The sequence below is a fragment of the Olea europaea genome, unplaced genomic scaffold, assembly GCF_002742605.1.
Source record: "Olea europaea var. sylvestris unplaced genomic scaffold, O_europaea_v1 scaffold2147, whole genome shotgun sequence".
Taxonomy (NCBI): Eukaryota; Viridiplantae; Streptophyta; class Magnoliopsida; order Lamiales; family Oleaceae; genus Olea; species Olea europaea.
The window spans coordinates 58337-76428 of record NW_019239446.1 but is presented as its reverse complement, the minus strand read 5'-3'; the positions used below and the strand labels follow the sequence as shown (position 1 = coordinate 76428).

Here is an 18092-nt window from a genome sequence, read left to right as displayed (position 1 = left end):
AAAAAAAAAAAAATGACATGTGCATACATCTTTTAATCTCATGACCGCATCATTAGTTAGATATTAAATATAAAACAATACAACCCAACCAAATTCATAAAAGATATCAACAATTGTTATCTTTTAATCTCATGACCGCATCATTAGTTAGATATTAAATATAAAACAATACAACCCAACCAAATTCATAAAAGATATCAACAATTGTTATCTTTTAATCTCATGACCGCATCATTAGTTAGATATTAAATATAAAACAATACAACCCAACCAAATTCATAAAAGATATCAACAATTGTTATCTTTTAATCTCATGACCGCATCATTAGTTAGATATTAAATATAAAACAATACAACCCAACCAAATTCATAAAAGATATCAACAATTGTTATGAGCAACCATCATGATCTCCCATCAATTAGAAATCATTACCTTCAATGTAAAGGAAAACTTGTTACTATCTCTTTTCAAAATTCTAAAAAGTTCAGATATAGCACGTGGAGTGAGCCCAGGATTACTCTCAGATCCATAAATTGTGAATGTCTTCCCTGAACCAGTTTGTCCATATGCAAATATACAGACATTGTACCCATCAACGGCAGATTGTACCAAGTACTGTTTTAGCAGGAAAAAAATGAAAAAGGGAAATGTGAATAAATTGAATATATTTAAATTAATGAGAATAAGACACAGATTATCAAAAAATCACATATGCAAAAAATTTAACACAGAATTTTATTGAACTTGCCTTTGTATCCTCAAAAATGTCCTCTTGAGTGGCAGCCCCATCGAAAACATGATCATACATGTGTTGTTTTACTTTATCATCTCTCCACATATGCTCGACTGTGAACTCGTCAACATTTGTTAGAACAGATCTTTCCTTCTCTGAGATTTCTTTTCCACTAAGAGGCCTCAATCGACAATAGACTCGAACTTTGCCTTTCATGTCTGAAAATTGAAAGAAGACCATGGGGAATTATCCATTAATACATAGAAATCGCTCAAAAATAAAAATTCCAAATTATACCTTCATCACTTAGTCATAGAAGAAATGAAAACAGGTTCAAGAGAAAAAGAATGATAATAGAAAAAAATAAAAATAAAATCAGCAGCCAATGTTACCTTCTATGATGTTAAAATACCGTTTCCTCAAAACTTGCTCTTCCTTGTAAAGTGCCTCCATCTCAGCCAATTGAGCACCTTGCATCTTCAAGATCGCAGCAGTTTGCTCATTTTTCCTATCAATATCCTAAACAAGTAATTATTGGTAAGAATTTTGTTCATGTACATTATGAAAATCGAGAAGCTAAGGTGTTTGTGCATGCAACTTCATAATAGGAAAGCTATGATTCACCTCTTTCATTTCTCTCAGGTCCTCCAATTCCCTCAGATTATTTTGTAAGGAAGACAACTCAATGTCTTTAGCTCCAATCGCTGATTGTGCAACAACCAAATCTTTTGTGAGCTCCGCCAACTGCTTTTCAAGATCAGAAATGCGAAGCTTCAAGGCCTTGCGATCCTTTTCAAAGCTTCTCTCGATTACCACAATCTACATTTGGAGAATCGCAAGAGACCATGTTTCATGTGATCTAGAAAAAATAGAGTTGTTAAAATCAATGACTAAACTCAGCACTCTTACTTCAGCATTTTTCCTTTCAAGCCTTGTAAGTCTCTCTGCAAGAGATGTTTTTTCACTCATAAGTTTCCTTCTAGACTCTTCCACAGCATGCAACTCAGCATTACATGCTTTCAATTCATCTCGAGTCTTATGTAAGACCTGTATATAACCATCAAGACCTTTCATCAAAAACAATAACAAATGAACATGTACACAATATTAAAAAAATGATAGAAAACTCTTTTCATATGATAGATAGGGCGAGATTCAGAAAAAAATAGGTCTATCAGAGCAATAATCACCATAACCAATTACATATAAGAAAGATGAAGTCCTAATCACAGATATACCTGGTTATTTGCTTCTGTCAGCTCCTTCCTGTTATTGTTCTCCAATCCTTGACTACTTACCTTAGAAAGCCTGACTTCAATGCTTTGTTTCTCCAGGATTGCAGCCTACAGACGAACATTATCATGATGAGCTGCAAAGCAGAAAGAGAATCATATTTATTTATGTCTTTTGGCAAATACCTGAAGTGCTGAATCCTTTTCATCACATAATGCTCTGAGTTTATCACGTTCATTGATAATTTCTCCTAAATATTGCTTTTGAGATCTGAATTCGTCTTTCAAATTCTCCAGTTCTTCTTTAATCTTAATTTCTTGATTTTGCTTTTCACGGACATCTTCTTGCAACTGTTTAACCATACAACAACTATTACTGTAGAAACTTGGAAAGAAATAGAAACAAATTATAGCACCACCGGAAGTAGGAAATTATACAAATTTATTCACTCATGTTCCATTTCTTTCAGCGACTCTACGAAAGCAACAGTGAAATTTGTAAAGGAGTTGGCAAGGCAGGGTAAGATGAGCACTTGCCAAGAACAAATTAACCATATTATAAAATAACAGGAAATTTACACCACAGTCCAGTTATACATACTCAAGAACAACGAGCGCCTGCTAAACTTTTCTACAAAAGCCAAGTGCTACTTAGTGAATATATTGCCAGGTAGCATAACCTATTTGTTTGTGTCAATTATTAGGTAGCCATGACACAATTGTATAAGCTTACCTCCAGGTCTCAAATTCTTACTAGATTGTTTTTCTACTACCAACTAGTAACCCAGTAGTTCATATAGAATGTGTTTTTCTTTTCTTTTTTGAAACAAAAGAATTACACTTTCAAACTAACAGGAACTGCTTTTTTATTAACTGATTCAAATTAGTGTTACCAAGAAAGCATGTTATGGCTTTAATTTCGGCATTTATCTACAAAAAAGGAAAAGACGAGATAAGTGCAAAACATGCAGTTTATAACACAAATGGGGAAAAATGCTTTTAGAAATCAGATATTTACAAGCATGCACAGTGGGCTTTCAATGAGTTGTTCTACACAAGGACATTTCACTATTCACAAAATATAATTTTCAGCCGTAGTTATAAAAATTTGATCTCTTTCTTTAAACTAAGACTCACTTGGCTAGCTTTTTTCTCTGATTCTTCAAGAGATTTAGACAACTCCTGAACACGTTTCTCATGGATGTCCATGGTGTGAGGTCTAATATTATCAGGAAGATGTCCAATACTTGAACCATTGGCTACAGCACGTGCTTTGGAGTAGCGCCGTAACATAACATCATTTATATGTGTTTGAAGGGCGACACATATTTCTTCTCCCTACATTTCATGAATGTCAATGCTAATTGACAAATAATCACAGTGCATAGGGAAAAAACTTTAGTACCAAATGAAAAAGGCTTAGTTGCCAATCGCAATACAACCTACCTGCTTAGTTTCAAACTGAAATATGTGCAAGATGCCAGCAACTCTCATCTTAAAGAATACAGCAGTGTTACTGCTGCCAAATTGCATTATGTCCCTCAATTCTGCAGAATGTAGATACTCCTTTGGAACTGGGCGAAAGAAATGTACCTGGGGACAATGAGGAATTGTACTCAGGTTTCTGCTTGAGCTACAAAAATACATGTTAATGTGCAAAAAAATTAAATTAAATTAAACAATAATAATAATAATCACCACTTACTCCACGCTTATTAATCCCTATAATTATTTTTCCAGGCAAAAGACCAATGGGATCATCAATTTTGCGAACAGCAAAGAAAACGGAGTTCCCATAAGGGAGTGTTCTCAAGATTCGCAGAAATTGGTGTCTAGCATCATCTTTTGTCAAATGTTCCTGCACAACAAACAAAACGTTAAAAAATATTTTATAAGATTTTTGACAAGCGTTTTCATGTATTTGGCTCAAAGCTCTTCACATAATCTTAAAATAATACACCTTGACGTAAAACTTCTAAGAAATAAAAGCTTACAACATAATTTCGTTCAAATCTAGATTTCCAACAAAAACTTTTCGAACATTTGTAAATATGAGAAACAAGTAAAGAGTCAAAAGATACTATTGTGTTGGTATTCTACTTTCATTTGAGCAAATTATCAATCAAAAAGGAATCTCATATTAATGGTTCACCATTGAGCGGTAACGCGAAAGAATATCTAGTTCCCAGTCCGTCTTTGCTCGAGTAATAGCAATTTGTCTGGGTACAAATCGTTCTAGCAGAGATGTCCAATCCCTGAACACATAAATTGAAACATAGATAAGGAAATAATTAATTTGTAGTCTTCATGACACCTGAGAAAAGATGCTAAAAGCATCTTGCTATACCTTATCAATCAAGACCGATGCTACAGATTGAATAGAAGAAAGCAAAAGAAAATGAGTAAAGCAACTAACGTGCATGATTCAGGAGAAACAAGGTATCCAATCTCAACTAAAATCTGCAGAGCAGATAGCTGTGCAGCATCATCCCTTCCGACAGGATAATTGCCTTGTACATAATCATGTTGTAACTGCGAAAAAAGAACCATATAGTGCCAGGAATATGAATAAGAAATATATCTTTCTTCAAAAATTACATCACTGAGTGCAGCTGTAATGAAAATAAATTTTGATCGAAACAAGAAATACGCACTTGGACGTAGGATAACTGCACAAACATTGGGTCTGTAACAGCTTCATCTGATTCCCGAAATAACTTCTTTTTGAAAGTCAATTTACAATGCAGAATCTCTCCTTTGCTCCGGTCTTTTGATGCCTTAAAGTCCGCAAGTAGATCCCCAATATATCTATTATCATCTATACCAATATGCTCCTCTACAGAGTAGAAAGAAACCTATTATTAAGATAATATATTGGAAAGTTTAAGCAGATTCATCCAAGCCTCTATGAAGAGATTAGAAACTATGATAACAGTATTATGTTACAGTTGAAATTAGTACCATTTCCAGGCTCTGGTGACCTAGAACCAGCAACTGCCTTGCGACACTCAAACAAACTAAAGCTAGAATATGCTGATAATTTGATTATTCCTGCAAGTTCCTGAAGCATATACAGCAACAACCGAAGAAATTATTTAGTGAGGGATTTTACTAAGAATGATAAAAACTTGCTCTGTATGGAAAAAAGAGCAATTTTCATTTTCCACTTGAAAAAGAAATAACAACTATTCTACTCTTGCCAAATCTAGAATGCAATGCGAACTAAATAAATCATTGATAAAAAATAAACTTGAAGTGCCACAAGCCATTCAGTTTTGGAACATTTAAGTCAACTTTTCCACAATATTGTGGGGAAAAAAAGAAAAAGAATGTTCATTTTAGGCATAGAACAACAAGATCAACCATCTAGAAATTGTAATTTCATTCCGAGCTAATTTAAATAAGAAATGACCAATCACTATCAGCCATATTTTCATCTCAATAATTGGGTCGTTCCTTTAGTTTTTCGGTATTCTAGAAATTACACAAGAAGTTGGCCCAGATTTTCTGTTAATAAAATCTCTCATTGTATAAAATGTCTGCCATTTTCAAAAGAAAAGTAACATTATATTCATACTAACTTCAAAATTGCAAGATTGGCTTCTTTGTTATAGTTAGTATTGCAGGTGTGTAAAAGAGAAGGCAATGCAAGAGATCTCATCACCCTTTTGTAACCAGTTTTCATCTCCTTTTGCAGCGATTTAAGAGAAGATGGAGACTCAATTGTCATCACCAAATATTGGAGGTAAGTCTTACCATTTGAATTTATGATGCTTCAAATTAGTGGTCTTATGTTGAATTTTAGCAAGATATATAAACCTGAAATTAGTTGAAATATTTAAAAGAAATTCAGATTGGCACTTGTTTATATCTGTTGTGATTTCGTAAACGAACAATTGGTTGACCTAATACTTCATAGAACATAAAGAATGATGAGAATAAAAGCTGCCAAAAACTTAGCATTGCTTGGAGGGCCTTAAACCTTTGGATAGTGCTTTTGAATAATAATTAAAAACAAATATTTATTGCACCAATTATACTATTTACAAGTTTTATATTAAGCTTATCTTCAGCGATAAGAGAACATCTTATTCAACAAAAAGATGAGAAATAAGGTAGTATATACCTTTTACTGATTGTATGGAAGCTAGAAACAAGGGAATTAGGTTAAGTAAGCATTGTTCATATCAATCGAAGAAATACAAATACAAGCATCCTCAAGGGCAACTTCAATACAATTGCCAATTGATACAATTAAACAGACAGAAATGCATCTGAATTGCAAAGTTGCACAAATGTCCTTTGTCAATGTTAGGAAACAAACTAAATAGGATTGTCTAGTAATTGACACACTTTCTCTAACATGCATACGTACAAACAATAGGATAACATCTACAGTACCTCAATAGCATCAGCTACAGTTGTGGTCATGTCGTATGTAATCTCTTCAAAAGTCTCGTCCAGGAAGAATACTATAGTTGTAAGCTTTTTACCCATTAAAAGGGCTTCAATCTCTTCACGTCCAGGTATTATATGCCTTGGTCCAGCCTTAATGGAACGCTTCAAAGCATTTAATGTATTCATTGCAAGTACTTGAACCTCAGAATCATTACTAACATTGTGTGCAACAGTATGTACATACTCTGACAAATAGCCACCAATTTCCTTGCTAGGAGGCATGCAGGATGCACATAAATACATTAGTTCCCAAGCTTTGATCAAAGATTGCCTGCCAATAATGAAACCAATAGGCCAACTAAGATCATCAAGCAACGTGAAAACTGAGCGAAATTTAGTGATGAAACAGTTTTCAAACACTAATAAAAGACTTACACATGTAACAAATGGAAAAAGTGAATGAATCAGTTTCTGCAGACTTCACAAAAAGTCTGTGTGCATACCTATCGGGATTATTTCTTGTCTGCTTTGAAACTTGTGTAAAAAGTTCATCTCGCAATTCAGAACGCTTCATAGCATGCTTGTATAATTTGCTAACAAGTTGTGTGCTTTCATCTAAGCTTGTTGGAGTTGCTCGATCAGAGGAATCAACTCCCATATACTTCAAGATAATCTGGAACAGCTTAACTGCTCTGCTAACAAGATCACTGTTTAGTTTCAGCAGTGAAGTTGGGATGGGGTCCTGCCAAAAGATGCAACTTACCTTCGAGAAATGAGTTTATAAAGCACAAACAGGGATTGTCATCAAAGCGCAATGAATTACCTTCTGGAAGCACAACATATCCTCAAATGTGAATTTTTCTCGAGTCTGTGATCCTGATGTCCTTTTAGAGAAGAAACCACGTTTACCAGCAGAATGAATCTGTTTCTGCATGGCCCTCATGAAACCCTCCACCTGAAAAAAGAAAAAGATAATCACAAACTAAAATTTCATGCATTCCACACCCAGGAGCAAAACAAATTGAAAACATGGCATAAAGTTCAGTTACAATAAAAACTAACATATAAACTAGTTACATATACTCTATTAAGGAAAAAATATACTATACTAGTTACATATACTCTACTAAGGAAAAAATATAGTTTTCACCTGGAATTTATCAAGCAATGGTATAACACCGGCAAGTTCGGGCGGTATTCCCGACGATAGGGTGTTGGGCGTGCTGCAAGTCAAATGAGATAAAAGCTGATAAATTCTTGTACCCGACGAAATTAACATACAACGAAGCCAACTCCTTGTCTCCTTGGGAAAAATGCTAGTGGCATCCATCAAGCACAGTTTGAAAGTCCAAATGAAACATAAAGGAAAGGAATGAACTTACGGTGGGGCAAAATTGGAACCATCTGAATCATAATCATCTCCATTTGATGTGGCAAACAAATTGTGTGAAGGGGTTTCAAATCCATTAGCAGAACCAAATGAAGACCTGCTTGATCTCAAACTTTGTGCCATATCAAAATTTTATACAAGCAGCCAATTTAAAGGTGTCTCTCCACCCAAAACGGTTTTGTTTATTTCCTTTTCCTCAACTATGTTCAACACAGAAGGCGATTCTGTTAAAGAAATACAGCAAAGTCATCAATGTGGGATGCCAAAATTTGACATAAAATTCATATTTCAATAATTTCAAGCTACATGAACCCAGAATAGAAATACAATAAGTCATAAATAACAATTCCAAAAACAGATTATATGATTGACAAAAAATTAAAAGTCAGAAATCAAGTCGAAAATCCTAAAAATTCTAAACCCAGAAACTCTTCTAAATCGTAATAAATAGTGAAGTAAAAACAAACACGATAAAATCCAAGTCCGGAGATCCAGAAGAATATTAAGCATAATATAAAAATAAAACTGACGACACTAAAAGTCTTAAACTTGAAAAATAACAACTTTCGCCAGGAAAATTACTCATAGAAAAACAATCAAAACACAGATCGAAATAACAAAAAATGAATTGGAAATCAATTACAGACAATGGCGCAGAAATCAGAGCAACACAACGCACGTGCATACAACACAAACACATTCGAGCAAATTTAAAAAATCAGACAATGAGGGGGCAAAAGATACCACAGGATTAGGAATGCTGAACCGCCTGAACCTGCTAGATAGAGAAAGAAGAGAGAGGAGAGAGAGTGGAGTGAAGGAGGGAGAATCGGAAAGGTGATAATAAGGTCACGAGAGTTTTTTAAATTCTTTTTTTTTTNTTTCTTAAAGTTTAACTTTATCAAGCGAAAATATGCCAATGAACATTTTGACCCAAAAAAGAAAAAACAATCTAACTATCAGTCCATAACGAAGTTTTGCACGGAACACGAAAAAGTTTTATAAAATAAAAGTCAGAAAGAATAGCAGATTAGTTACAAAAGCCACATTATTATAATATATTATTAATTAATCATAGTCCCAAGACACTATAAAACAAAATTTTACTAAATGCTTGAATAAAAATGACGTTGGATTTACTCATGCAATTCACAGCAAGATAAACTAAGCCCCTATTGATAAAAATAAAAAAAAATAAATAAATAAATAAATTGATTTTGATAAAGTTAATGAAATTTGTGGTTGAAAAATTATTGTTAAAATTAATTATTAACTTTAGCTTAAATTTTAATCTAATTCTGTAACTAAACCAAATAGGGGCCAAGTCTTGTTTTTTGGTAAAAAAATTGAATCGACACGTTCCATTCCGATCATTACCAAGACTATGCATCAATCACGTAGCTTTAATGTTCTTTACAATGATTGAATATATAGTCCATCCAATAATGCAATGCAGGCTTCAACACACAAATTATCTATTGTTGTTACCAATAGAAACACCCCCACTCCAAAAAAAGCAAGAATTGTACAAGGATTGGGACATCCCACCTTCAGTTTAGTTTTTGGGGTTCATCATTCCATATATTTTCAAGAGAAAACAAAAAACCTTGTACAATTAAGAACTTGGAAAAGAATACATAAAGTGTTTAAGAAAAAATGTAGATGTTTCCATTAAATAAGTTCACATGTTTCTTATTCAAGTAGTTAAACCAAAATTATGAGCTCCATTTTTTCTATCTACTTTACCAACTATCCTATGTGTCATACACTTTCTTCAATTGTCATAGATGAATTTTCATTTGAGTGACAAAATGGGGAAAAAATCTTTTTTTGTTTGAAACTATTGTTAGGGAATATCAGCTCGTCGGTATTGGATCAGCTCCTGAAACCCTATTTGACTTGACAGTGGTTTAATGATAAGCTAATTTCGACGTAAAGATAATCTAAACCGTATGCGGACCCCACAAGTGAGCCCTAAAAAATATCACTTATAATGAATCAAACTTTTATATAGAAAAGTAAGTGATTGTTTTTTTCACGCCTTCTTATTACCAAAAATTTTCATCGTAAAAAATGAAATGTCTTAAAATTTGTAGTTTTTTAATCACGAAAACATTTACACAAAATATCCGATTGCGTTTTGAAGTAAATCAGATTTAATTTTAAGTGAAAATAGTGCATAAAAGAGGAATGAGTCGGAGTATAAAGGGGAATATATTGAAATATTGTTGAAATGCCGGCCATGCCGGCTAGACCAAGGAAAATAAAAGGGAGATATGCTTGTACCAAGTCACGAGATTTGCTCCATTTATTTATTGTAAAGATAGTGAAAAATCAGAACAACCAACAACCAAAGTTGATTTGATGAGGAAAGGCGTGTAAATTCTAATTAATTGCAAGTATAATCGTAGGACCCATTTTTTTTTTTTTTTGCTATAATACAATAGTTTAAAGACAAATTAGTACTTTTTTTTTTTTCGATAATTAACATATATGTAATGTAACTGTTTGTCTATGATATATCATACACATAAAAAATTATTAAATTTTGAAAAAAAATATCTGGAGCAATAGCTTCACGCACTACATTCTCTGATTCTGCAGTGGATAAGATAGACATGGTGGATAAAATTGTAATTTTTGGAAAAGGGTAGGGGCATCATGGTATTTAACTAGGTCAAACCTTAAAATAAACCATAAAAATAAGGGGCATCATGCTTATTGCTTATTAAAAATTTGGCTTATTGTTGAATCCCAACCTTGAAGACCCCCACGGCCCCGCTCCTAGAGTTTTGTGAGGAAGAAATTGCGGGATGTACCCCAACAGATCAAAGAACAAGAGCTGACAGTACACTGCACCTACAAAGAATCTTCTTTCAAATGCATTCATCAAGATGGAGATTTGATAATTTTACCCTAACTTTTACTTTCCATATTTCATATTTAAAATGTCAAGGGTGAGTGCAATCTGGTTCGATCCGATTCCAAGTAGAGCAGATAAAATCAAGTAACAACATACATCCTAAAAATGGAATCATTGCAATAGAAACCGACTCCAAGAAATGTATGTAATGAAAGATGTTCCAAAGCTATACTTAATTTTCCTTTCCACCACAATGGTTAGTGTGCAAACTCCATGCATAGAACTCTTCGGACAAGACAAAGAAAGCGAAGAAACGAGGGAGAAAAATGAGAACACGAAAGACCTATTTACGAGTTCAAATGCACTAACTCGATATAAGCCGTACAGAAAAAGAAAGCCTTCGGCTCTCAACTTCGTCAAAATCCTCTAATTCCAAAATCTTAAACGCCCCCCAATGAGAAAAAATGCTTCAAAACTAATAAACCTGCAATATCCCTTTGATATTTCCAAAATCATCGAGCCTTAATCCTTCATCTCCTGACAACATTTGCAAATTTTCCGCAATCTTTCCATGGCTGTTCGTATTTGGTTTGATATATTCGTATAAAGACATCTTTGTGCTGCCTCATCCAATCCACAGGTCCTCGGCCAACCGGCAGGGCTAAATGATACATCATTAGACATGTCTACAGCCATCTTCTTCAATTTGGGAATGTTAAATTCCATTGGTTCACCAATCACTATTCTAATATCCCTATTACACAATGGAAAAGGAGGCCTTCTACCAAACATATATTTCTCGGGCATGACCTGCAAATAGGTAAATCATAACCTAGTGTCAAATACAAAATGTGGAACTGGATTGAAAAAAGCTTTCAAATTCGAAGTACTGTTTTTTTTCTTGAAAAACCACGGCACAAAGAGAATAGAAATAAACCTAGTGGTACTTGTATTAACATGTGCTTGCAAGTCAAGCCATTTTTTAAATAGGCATAGAAATCATTAATACCAAACAATTTAATAATCACTGTAATTGTACCATTTTAGAACTGTGCAGGAAAATATTGTCATATGATGGCTAACTAAGGTTTTCTCTACGTTCTAAATATCCGATAATGCTGACGACAAAATAACTATATGACATTCTTTTGGCAACAGTTCTCAAAGGAAATATCTTTCGTAACATATTTAACATTTTCTCAAACACATTTCTTAGCTGTCAATCCATGGGTTCTTTCATTTCGAGACAAATGAACTCTTATTTTATACTATGAAAGTCCCAATAATTAAAACATTCTAAAAGATGTAGTGCTAGTGATGTATATCATAATAAGAAACAGAAATATGGAAGAGAGAGAGAGAAGAAATGAAAAGGAATGAGAAGAATATAAGGGAATAAATAATCAAAATATTCAATCATTAATCAAAGTCTGTTTACAAACGAAATCTTAACCATTTTTGGGGAAAGAAGTTAAAGTTAAATAAATTTCTAATAAACTAAAACCATATCAGAATATTGAACTAGTCTAATCAAAAAACATTTTAAAATCAAATTCTACTTTAAAACTCTATCTAAATCCTGTATTTATTCTTATCTTCATTCTCCCCCAGGTAGTAAATCTCATAATTTTACTTAGAAAGCTATAAATAGCCCAACGGATTTGGAATAAAGGATTAGTCCTGACCTAAAAAGAATGAGGTACTGACTGGAATATATGTATCTTACAGAAAAGAATGTGATACAAACAAAGAAAAGGACGATGATATCTGCTGCTGAAATCTCTAAATAAAGCATTTAGGTCATTTTACTATTCCAAAGGGGCTTTCGGGTAGTCTTTCTGTAACTACAACTACTTGGGATCTCCAATAGTTAGATTTCTCAGGAATCATTATTTAACTTTTCTCTAGTTTACCAGCCACTGGTTATTTTAATTTATTATACATGCTGCCTTAGGCACAAGGTACTACAGAAAATTCATAGATTTAGAGTAATCAGATTTCAGGATTGTCATTTAGCCCCTGTTTGAGCCCCATTTTGGTAAGAAAATGCATTTTGGAATAATGAATTTTTTGAGAATGTTGGATTAAAAAAAAAAAAAAAAAGTTTTCGATTTACGCGTAAAATTATTTTATGGGAGAATGTGATAGAAAATGAGTTTTGAAAAAAAAAAAAAAAAAAAAAAAAAAAGTTTTTGATTTTGGGGAAAAATTTTTTTTTGGGGAAATGGAAAAAAAAAAGATTTTTAAAAAAAAAAAAAAAAAAAAAAAAAAGTTTTTGATTTTGGGGAAAAATTTTTTTTTGGGGAAATGGAAAAAAAAAAGATTTTTAAAAAAAAAAAAAAAAAAAAAAAAAGAGTTTTTGAAAGAATTGGGGGCCAAAATAGGCTTAGTATGCCATTATGTCATTATTCATGTTGGGAGTTTTAGTGCAGTCAAGTTAGAATACAAATGAAGTGATGAGCAGAGCAGTGCGCAAGTTCTAGTTGGTGTAGGAGGTCAATTGAAATCTCTTCTTAAATAACTAGTGCACATTTAAGAAAAAAATTGAAAGCATTTGACGCTTAATGCAACCCAAATCGTATTAGATGCCTAATATGTTACCTCCTTATTCTCTGTTTCACAAATTTCAGTCTCTAAATTGCGAAAAACAAAATAATCAGACTACAATACACCAACAATCAAAGGTTACTACTGGGTGCTACCTTCTTCAAATAACATATCAATCATTATCTTTTCCATGACCTTACAAAATTGAAAACCTAAAGGCACAAAATCCCATATGGCAAACCTCTCAAGGAAATCTTCACCAGCTTCTAGAACAATCTATGTTTGATATTTGTCTTGGAATCTTGTTGCTCCAGAAATTAATCAATTTCTTACCATCTCAAAATACTTTTTAAAGCCCAAAATTTCATTCTTCTCAGGCTTTCAGCCAAAGAAGCAGAGGTAAACATTCTGAAGATCCAAATTCCTTCAGAAACCAAAATATAGGCTTTTGTTAAATCTTAACTCTATTTAATTGGAAACCTTTACTCCTGTATCAGGTAGCTTCATTTGGCAAGTCTATAAGCACAAGTTTGCTGAAGCCAGGGATCTTGTCGAACTCGTGAAAACTGGATCAATTTACCATTTTGCTAAACTAGGAAATTTTGATGGATGTGAATAAGGATGTCACCAGAACATCTGGTAACTAATTGTACCTTCGTTAACTGACAAATTTCCATTTGAACACAGTTGGCACGATTACTTCGGGTAGCAAAAGAGATGAACTCATTTTTACCGATCTTATGGTAAAATTGATTGATGATATCAAGAAAATACCTTTTCAAAACCATGATGAACAATTGGCAGAACTATTGGCGTCACAGGGGCACGAGAAATGAGACTGGCAGTTCCCCATTTCAACCGTCTTATTGGTGCATCTTCCTGACACACCTTCCCCTCTGGAAATGTATGCAACTGTTCATGTGAGATAAAGAAATAAAAAGAACTTTAGAACAACTATAGCCACTAGTCTACTCTTGATTAGTGATTACTATCATATTTTCTAGTTTCTACACCACCAAATAATTTCAGTGATTATATCTACAAGAGAAGTGAAAGAAGAAGCTATTCATTATTCCAGATAAATGTTGAACCTGCTAAAATCCTTTTTCTCTAGTTCGTTCGATCCAAAGCTACCTCAAAGAGAGGCCTATTAAAATCATGTACTTTATAACTATGTGAAGTCAGGTTAGTTTTGGTCCATCTGCCGCTCTTCTGACTTGTTCAACTGGGATTGCGTTGCTTTTGAAAATCTATTTAGGTCAATGCAAGATAGATCCCAATTATCCAAGTCATGCTTTCCTTAATTAGTCCTTAATTGATATCACCCCTTCCACTTATTGCTGTTATATGACAATAGGAAATTAGGAATAATACAATATCAATTATCCACTAAATGGATGCACAAAATTAGTTAATTTTATGCAAATCTAAATAATGTCCCATCATGGCTTGTCATGTTTTATGAATTCAGGCACCAGTCTCAGCTGCCAGCACACACTCAAATTTGGACTTATCAAAGTAGAAATGTGTAGGAGGGAACACGTTAAAATGTATATATATAAGCATATTTTGATTTTATCTGTGATAATATGTTGCTTGGTGAAAATGCATTATCTTGTAATGGGGCCTAATGCTTTTAGGTTATTAAAAGATGATTTGAAATTACTATTTTTAGTAACTAACCAATTCATATTATCGGACATGCACTCCTTACCATAATCCGAAAGTTAATTGCTTGTATGAGCACGTCAATATACTTGAAACAGATCAAAAGATAAGGGATTAAAAGAAATGAATTGTGGTCACCCAGTAGCAATAATTGACTACTTATCAGTGACAAAAATATATTGGAAGCTTAATCACCAGTTATATGATTAATGTGGTGAAAGTTTTTTCAGTACCAAAAGGAAAATAGTCTTAAATATGACAGTAGAAACAGTACCCAAGCTCCATCACTCAAGCGATCAAGGGCCTCGTTCATGTGCTCTTGATAGATTCCACCTCCCCTTGTTATAGGAATACATTTCCCTGCAAATTTTTGAACTTGAGTTGATACCTTAAAAGTAACTGGAAACTACTTAGCAAACTAAATTAAATTTAACCAGCAAATCCAAATCAACAATATATTAATTACAAAAAAATTTAAGATTAAATAAGTTAATGGCACCATCAACAGCAGACGGAACCAAAACAAAACCATCAATGCTTAATCATTCCCCATAAATCCCCATATATATAAGACAAAAATTACCGCTTTACAAATTGACCTCTAAGCTCCAAACAAGATTGTAAATAGTCTCTTAGTGATTAAAATATCCTAAAGAAAATCAAGTTGAAGAAAATAGCATACATTAAATTGTTGTGCTCAAATGAATATTCCCTTCCATATGCATGCCACTTTTATAAATATTATGTTCAAGTTTGGAATGCTAAACAAAAATAAGACTGGAAACAACAATGCACAAGCATCTCAAGTAATTTTCTTCCTCAATCCTGTCCAATTTTGTTGAGTCAGCTTCACAAACAAGCCTAAGGGGACTATTTTAGGTTTCAGCAGGCCACAATAAATTCTAATTTTCTCTTCCTCGTGTCAAACATCTTTGTTCTACTATCACATGGTTCAAACATTAGATTAAACTATGACAAATGTACAAATTTTGTTTCCATTTCATATTTTCAGTTTAGTTCATTAGTGATCTTTGTGTTTCCAAGCTGGAAAATCTGCATGGTGGCAATAGTATACTAGTCGTACATCAACAAGTAACAATGCATTGAATCTCCATTCTAATGAAGTGCCTACCACGGTATGAAATATTTGGATACCTTACCATTATATCCATTGAGTGAAGTAAATAGCGCCTTATAAACCATCAATCATAGCACCAATCTAACTCATATAGTGGACTCAGCAAAAGTATCAAAATTAGCTCAAAGGAACAAGACACTACACACCAAGCCTGAAAAAATATGAAAGCGCCATATTTTTAAAGCATATATCTTCCGCTGCTAGAACCCATCTTCCCAATTTTGCATCTGTTACAGGGAAACCCTTGAACCCCCACATTACTGGATCATCCAACCTGAAGTGGTGGAAACATTTGCAAATGTAGAGATTTGTAATAATCAGTCTAACAAGTAATAGTCAGTAATAGCAAGAAATTTACTCCAAATAACAAACGACACTCTAAAGAATCAAATTATCAAAACAAAATATTCCAATTGAAGCATGCAACTAATCAACATTTCTCATTCATGCTAAAATCATAAACAAAATTATGAAAAATTAGAAATATTCGTTTATTGAAAGAAAGACTGACGTGGACATGTGATTACTGATGGTAAGGAGAGGGACACCGGGTGGGCGGGATCGGACAAGACGGAGGAGGGTGTCGGCGTTGTGCACGGTAGTGTTGTTGAACAGATTAGACACCGCTTTGGAGAATGCTCCCACCGCCAAGAACATCATCTTGCGGGGTATCCCGCCTAGGTGTTCGGCTCTAGCAGCCCATTGCATCGTCTTCATACCCCTCGCTTAACTGCACAGTCGCCGCCACCGTGTAGCTGTTGTCCGTGGCCCTTTCCCAGCCAGGTATGCAATTTTGAAAGTGGCTAATGTAGTGCAGTTTACATTTCTGACTGGACAAATTATGTATTGTGAATTGAGGGCTTTGACAATCTTTAAAATTCTTATTTTTTATTTTTTTGTTAAAATTAGTAGAGTTCTTTTTTTCTTTTTTTTTTTTTAAATTATGGTTAAAATTAGTGTTGTCTATATTTGGATCGAATTAGTTAAAATGGCACCATGGCCAAATAAATTAGAATTCCTATATAGTATTTCTATTCAAGCTTAAAAGTAGTTATTTCCATCGGGGTAATTAATTTTCATTTGTAAAAATTAAACTTTTTAATATTTTAATTGGATCACTAAACTTTAATTTATCTCGTTCACTAAGACTTCAATGTATTTTCAAATTTCCCGATCTGCAATTTTTTTTTTTTTTATCAAAATTGTTGGGAAATTTTAGTTGGTAGCAAAACCGTATTTGATCTTCAACTTGGCACCCTAAATTTTTTGTCTATTGAAAAAAAATTAGAAAATGAATAAATTTTGGAAATTTCCAAACAAATTTAAAGAAAAAATGAAATTTTTTGTTCCTGTCTCTTTTGTAGTATGATGGAAGTATTCCGCAATGAGCAAAGTAGACTAAAGGAAGATACTAAAGAGAATCCTCATCATATAACACGGCAAGTACAATATGTACTTCAAGTTTGAAGGTGTTTTCACTATATTTGCTTGTTGTGCAATGTTATTTTCTTTTCCTTATATTAAAAAAAAAAAAAATTGAAAAATCCAAGACCAATAGTAATGATTATGTTAAGGATGGATTTGTCAGTAATAGGGGTATTATTCGAGACCAGGCTGCAGGGTGCATCCGGACATTCTCATCTCCTTATGGTGACTACCTTATTCTCGATGTTGAGTTACGTAATATCCTGGACAAGATTCTTCTCACTCAAGGATTTGGACTCTCAAACTTGTGACTTAAATAAATTCCTCTTTGATTGTTTACGTTATCACTCACAGAGAAGGGACGTGATAAATAGATGACACTCTGAAACATATTAGAGATCATCTCTCATTTGACTGTGACACGATCTCCCACATATATTCTGAAGAGAATTAGGTTGCTGATTACTTGCTACTGTGGGCCCAAAAACATCGTTCTCAAGAGTCTGACCTCATAAACCTTCCTCAACGGTTTCACGCTTTGGTACAACATCTCAAATGTTAAAGTTCTTTAATTTAATTTTGCTACTTTACTTTTGTATGGAAGGTAATACTATCTCATTTACTCGTCTTTACATTTATTTCCTTTTCGGAAGTTAAGGTTACATCCCCTTTTCATGTATTCTTATAAGTTCCATAT

The 18092-nt window shown here is 33.4% G+C and overlaps 2 protein-coding genes across 3 annotated transcripts; both read right to left on the bottom strand.

The window, feature by feature from the left end:
• Nucleotides 1–33: 33 nt before the first annotated feature.
• On the bottom strand, nt 34–8617 carry LOC111380456 (kinesin-like protein KIN-14E). The gene is made up of 20 exons (XM_023004027.1): nt 8499–8617; nt 7747–7978; nt 7515–7587; nt 7188–7319; nt 6868–7106; nt 6368–6695; nt 4928–5027; nt 4621–4802; nt 4383–4498; nt 4119–4221; nt 3672–3824; nt 3413–3559; nt 3104–3304; nt 2153–2317; nt 1973–2077; nt 1644–1781; nt 1359–1553; nt 1127–1253; nt 750–952; nt 34–616 (listed from the first exon to the last, which is right to left on the bottom strand). The coding sequence occupies exons 2-20, from the start codon at nt 7875–7877 to the stop codon at nt 416–418; spliced, it is 3039 nt and encodes a 1012-aa protein (XP_022859795.1). The 5' UTR covers nt 7878–7978; nt 8499–8617; the 3' UTR covers nt 34–415.
• Nucleotides 8618–10774: 2157 nt separating this feature from the next.
• On the bottom strand, nt 10775–16809 carry LOC111380459 (N-acylphosphatidylethanolamine synthase). 2 transcript variants are annotated; one of them, XM_023004031.1, is made up of 5 exons: nt 16482–16808; nt 16117–16244; nt 15107–15192; nt 13939–14076; nt 10778–11427 (listed from the first exon to the last, which is right to left on the bottom strand). In XM_023004031.1, exons 1-5 carry the CDS (start codon nt 16685–16687, stop codon nt 11140–11142), a joined length of 846 nt encoding a protein of 281 aa, XP_022859799.1. In that variant the 5' UTR covers nt 16688–16808; the 3' UTR covers nt 10778–11139. The 2 variants fall into 2 exon arrangements, with proteins under 2 accessions (XP_022859800.1, XP_022859799.1); XM_023004032.1 differs by lacking the exon at nt 13939–14076 and having other exon boundaries at nt 10775–11427; nt 16482–16809.
• Nucleotides 16810–18092: the final 1283 nt, after the last annotated feature.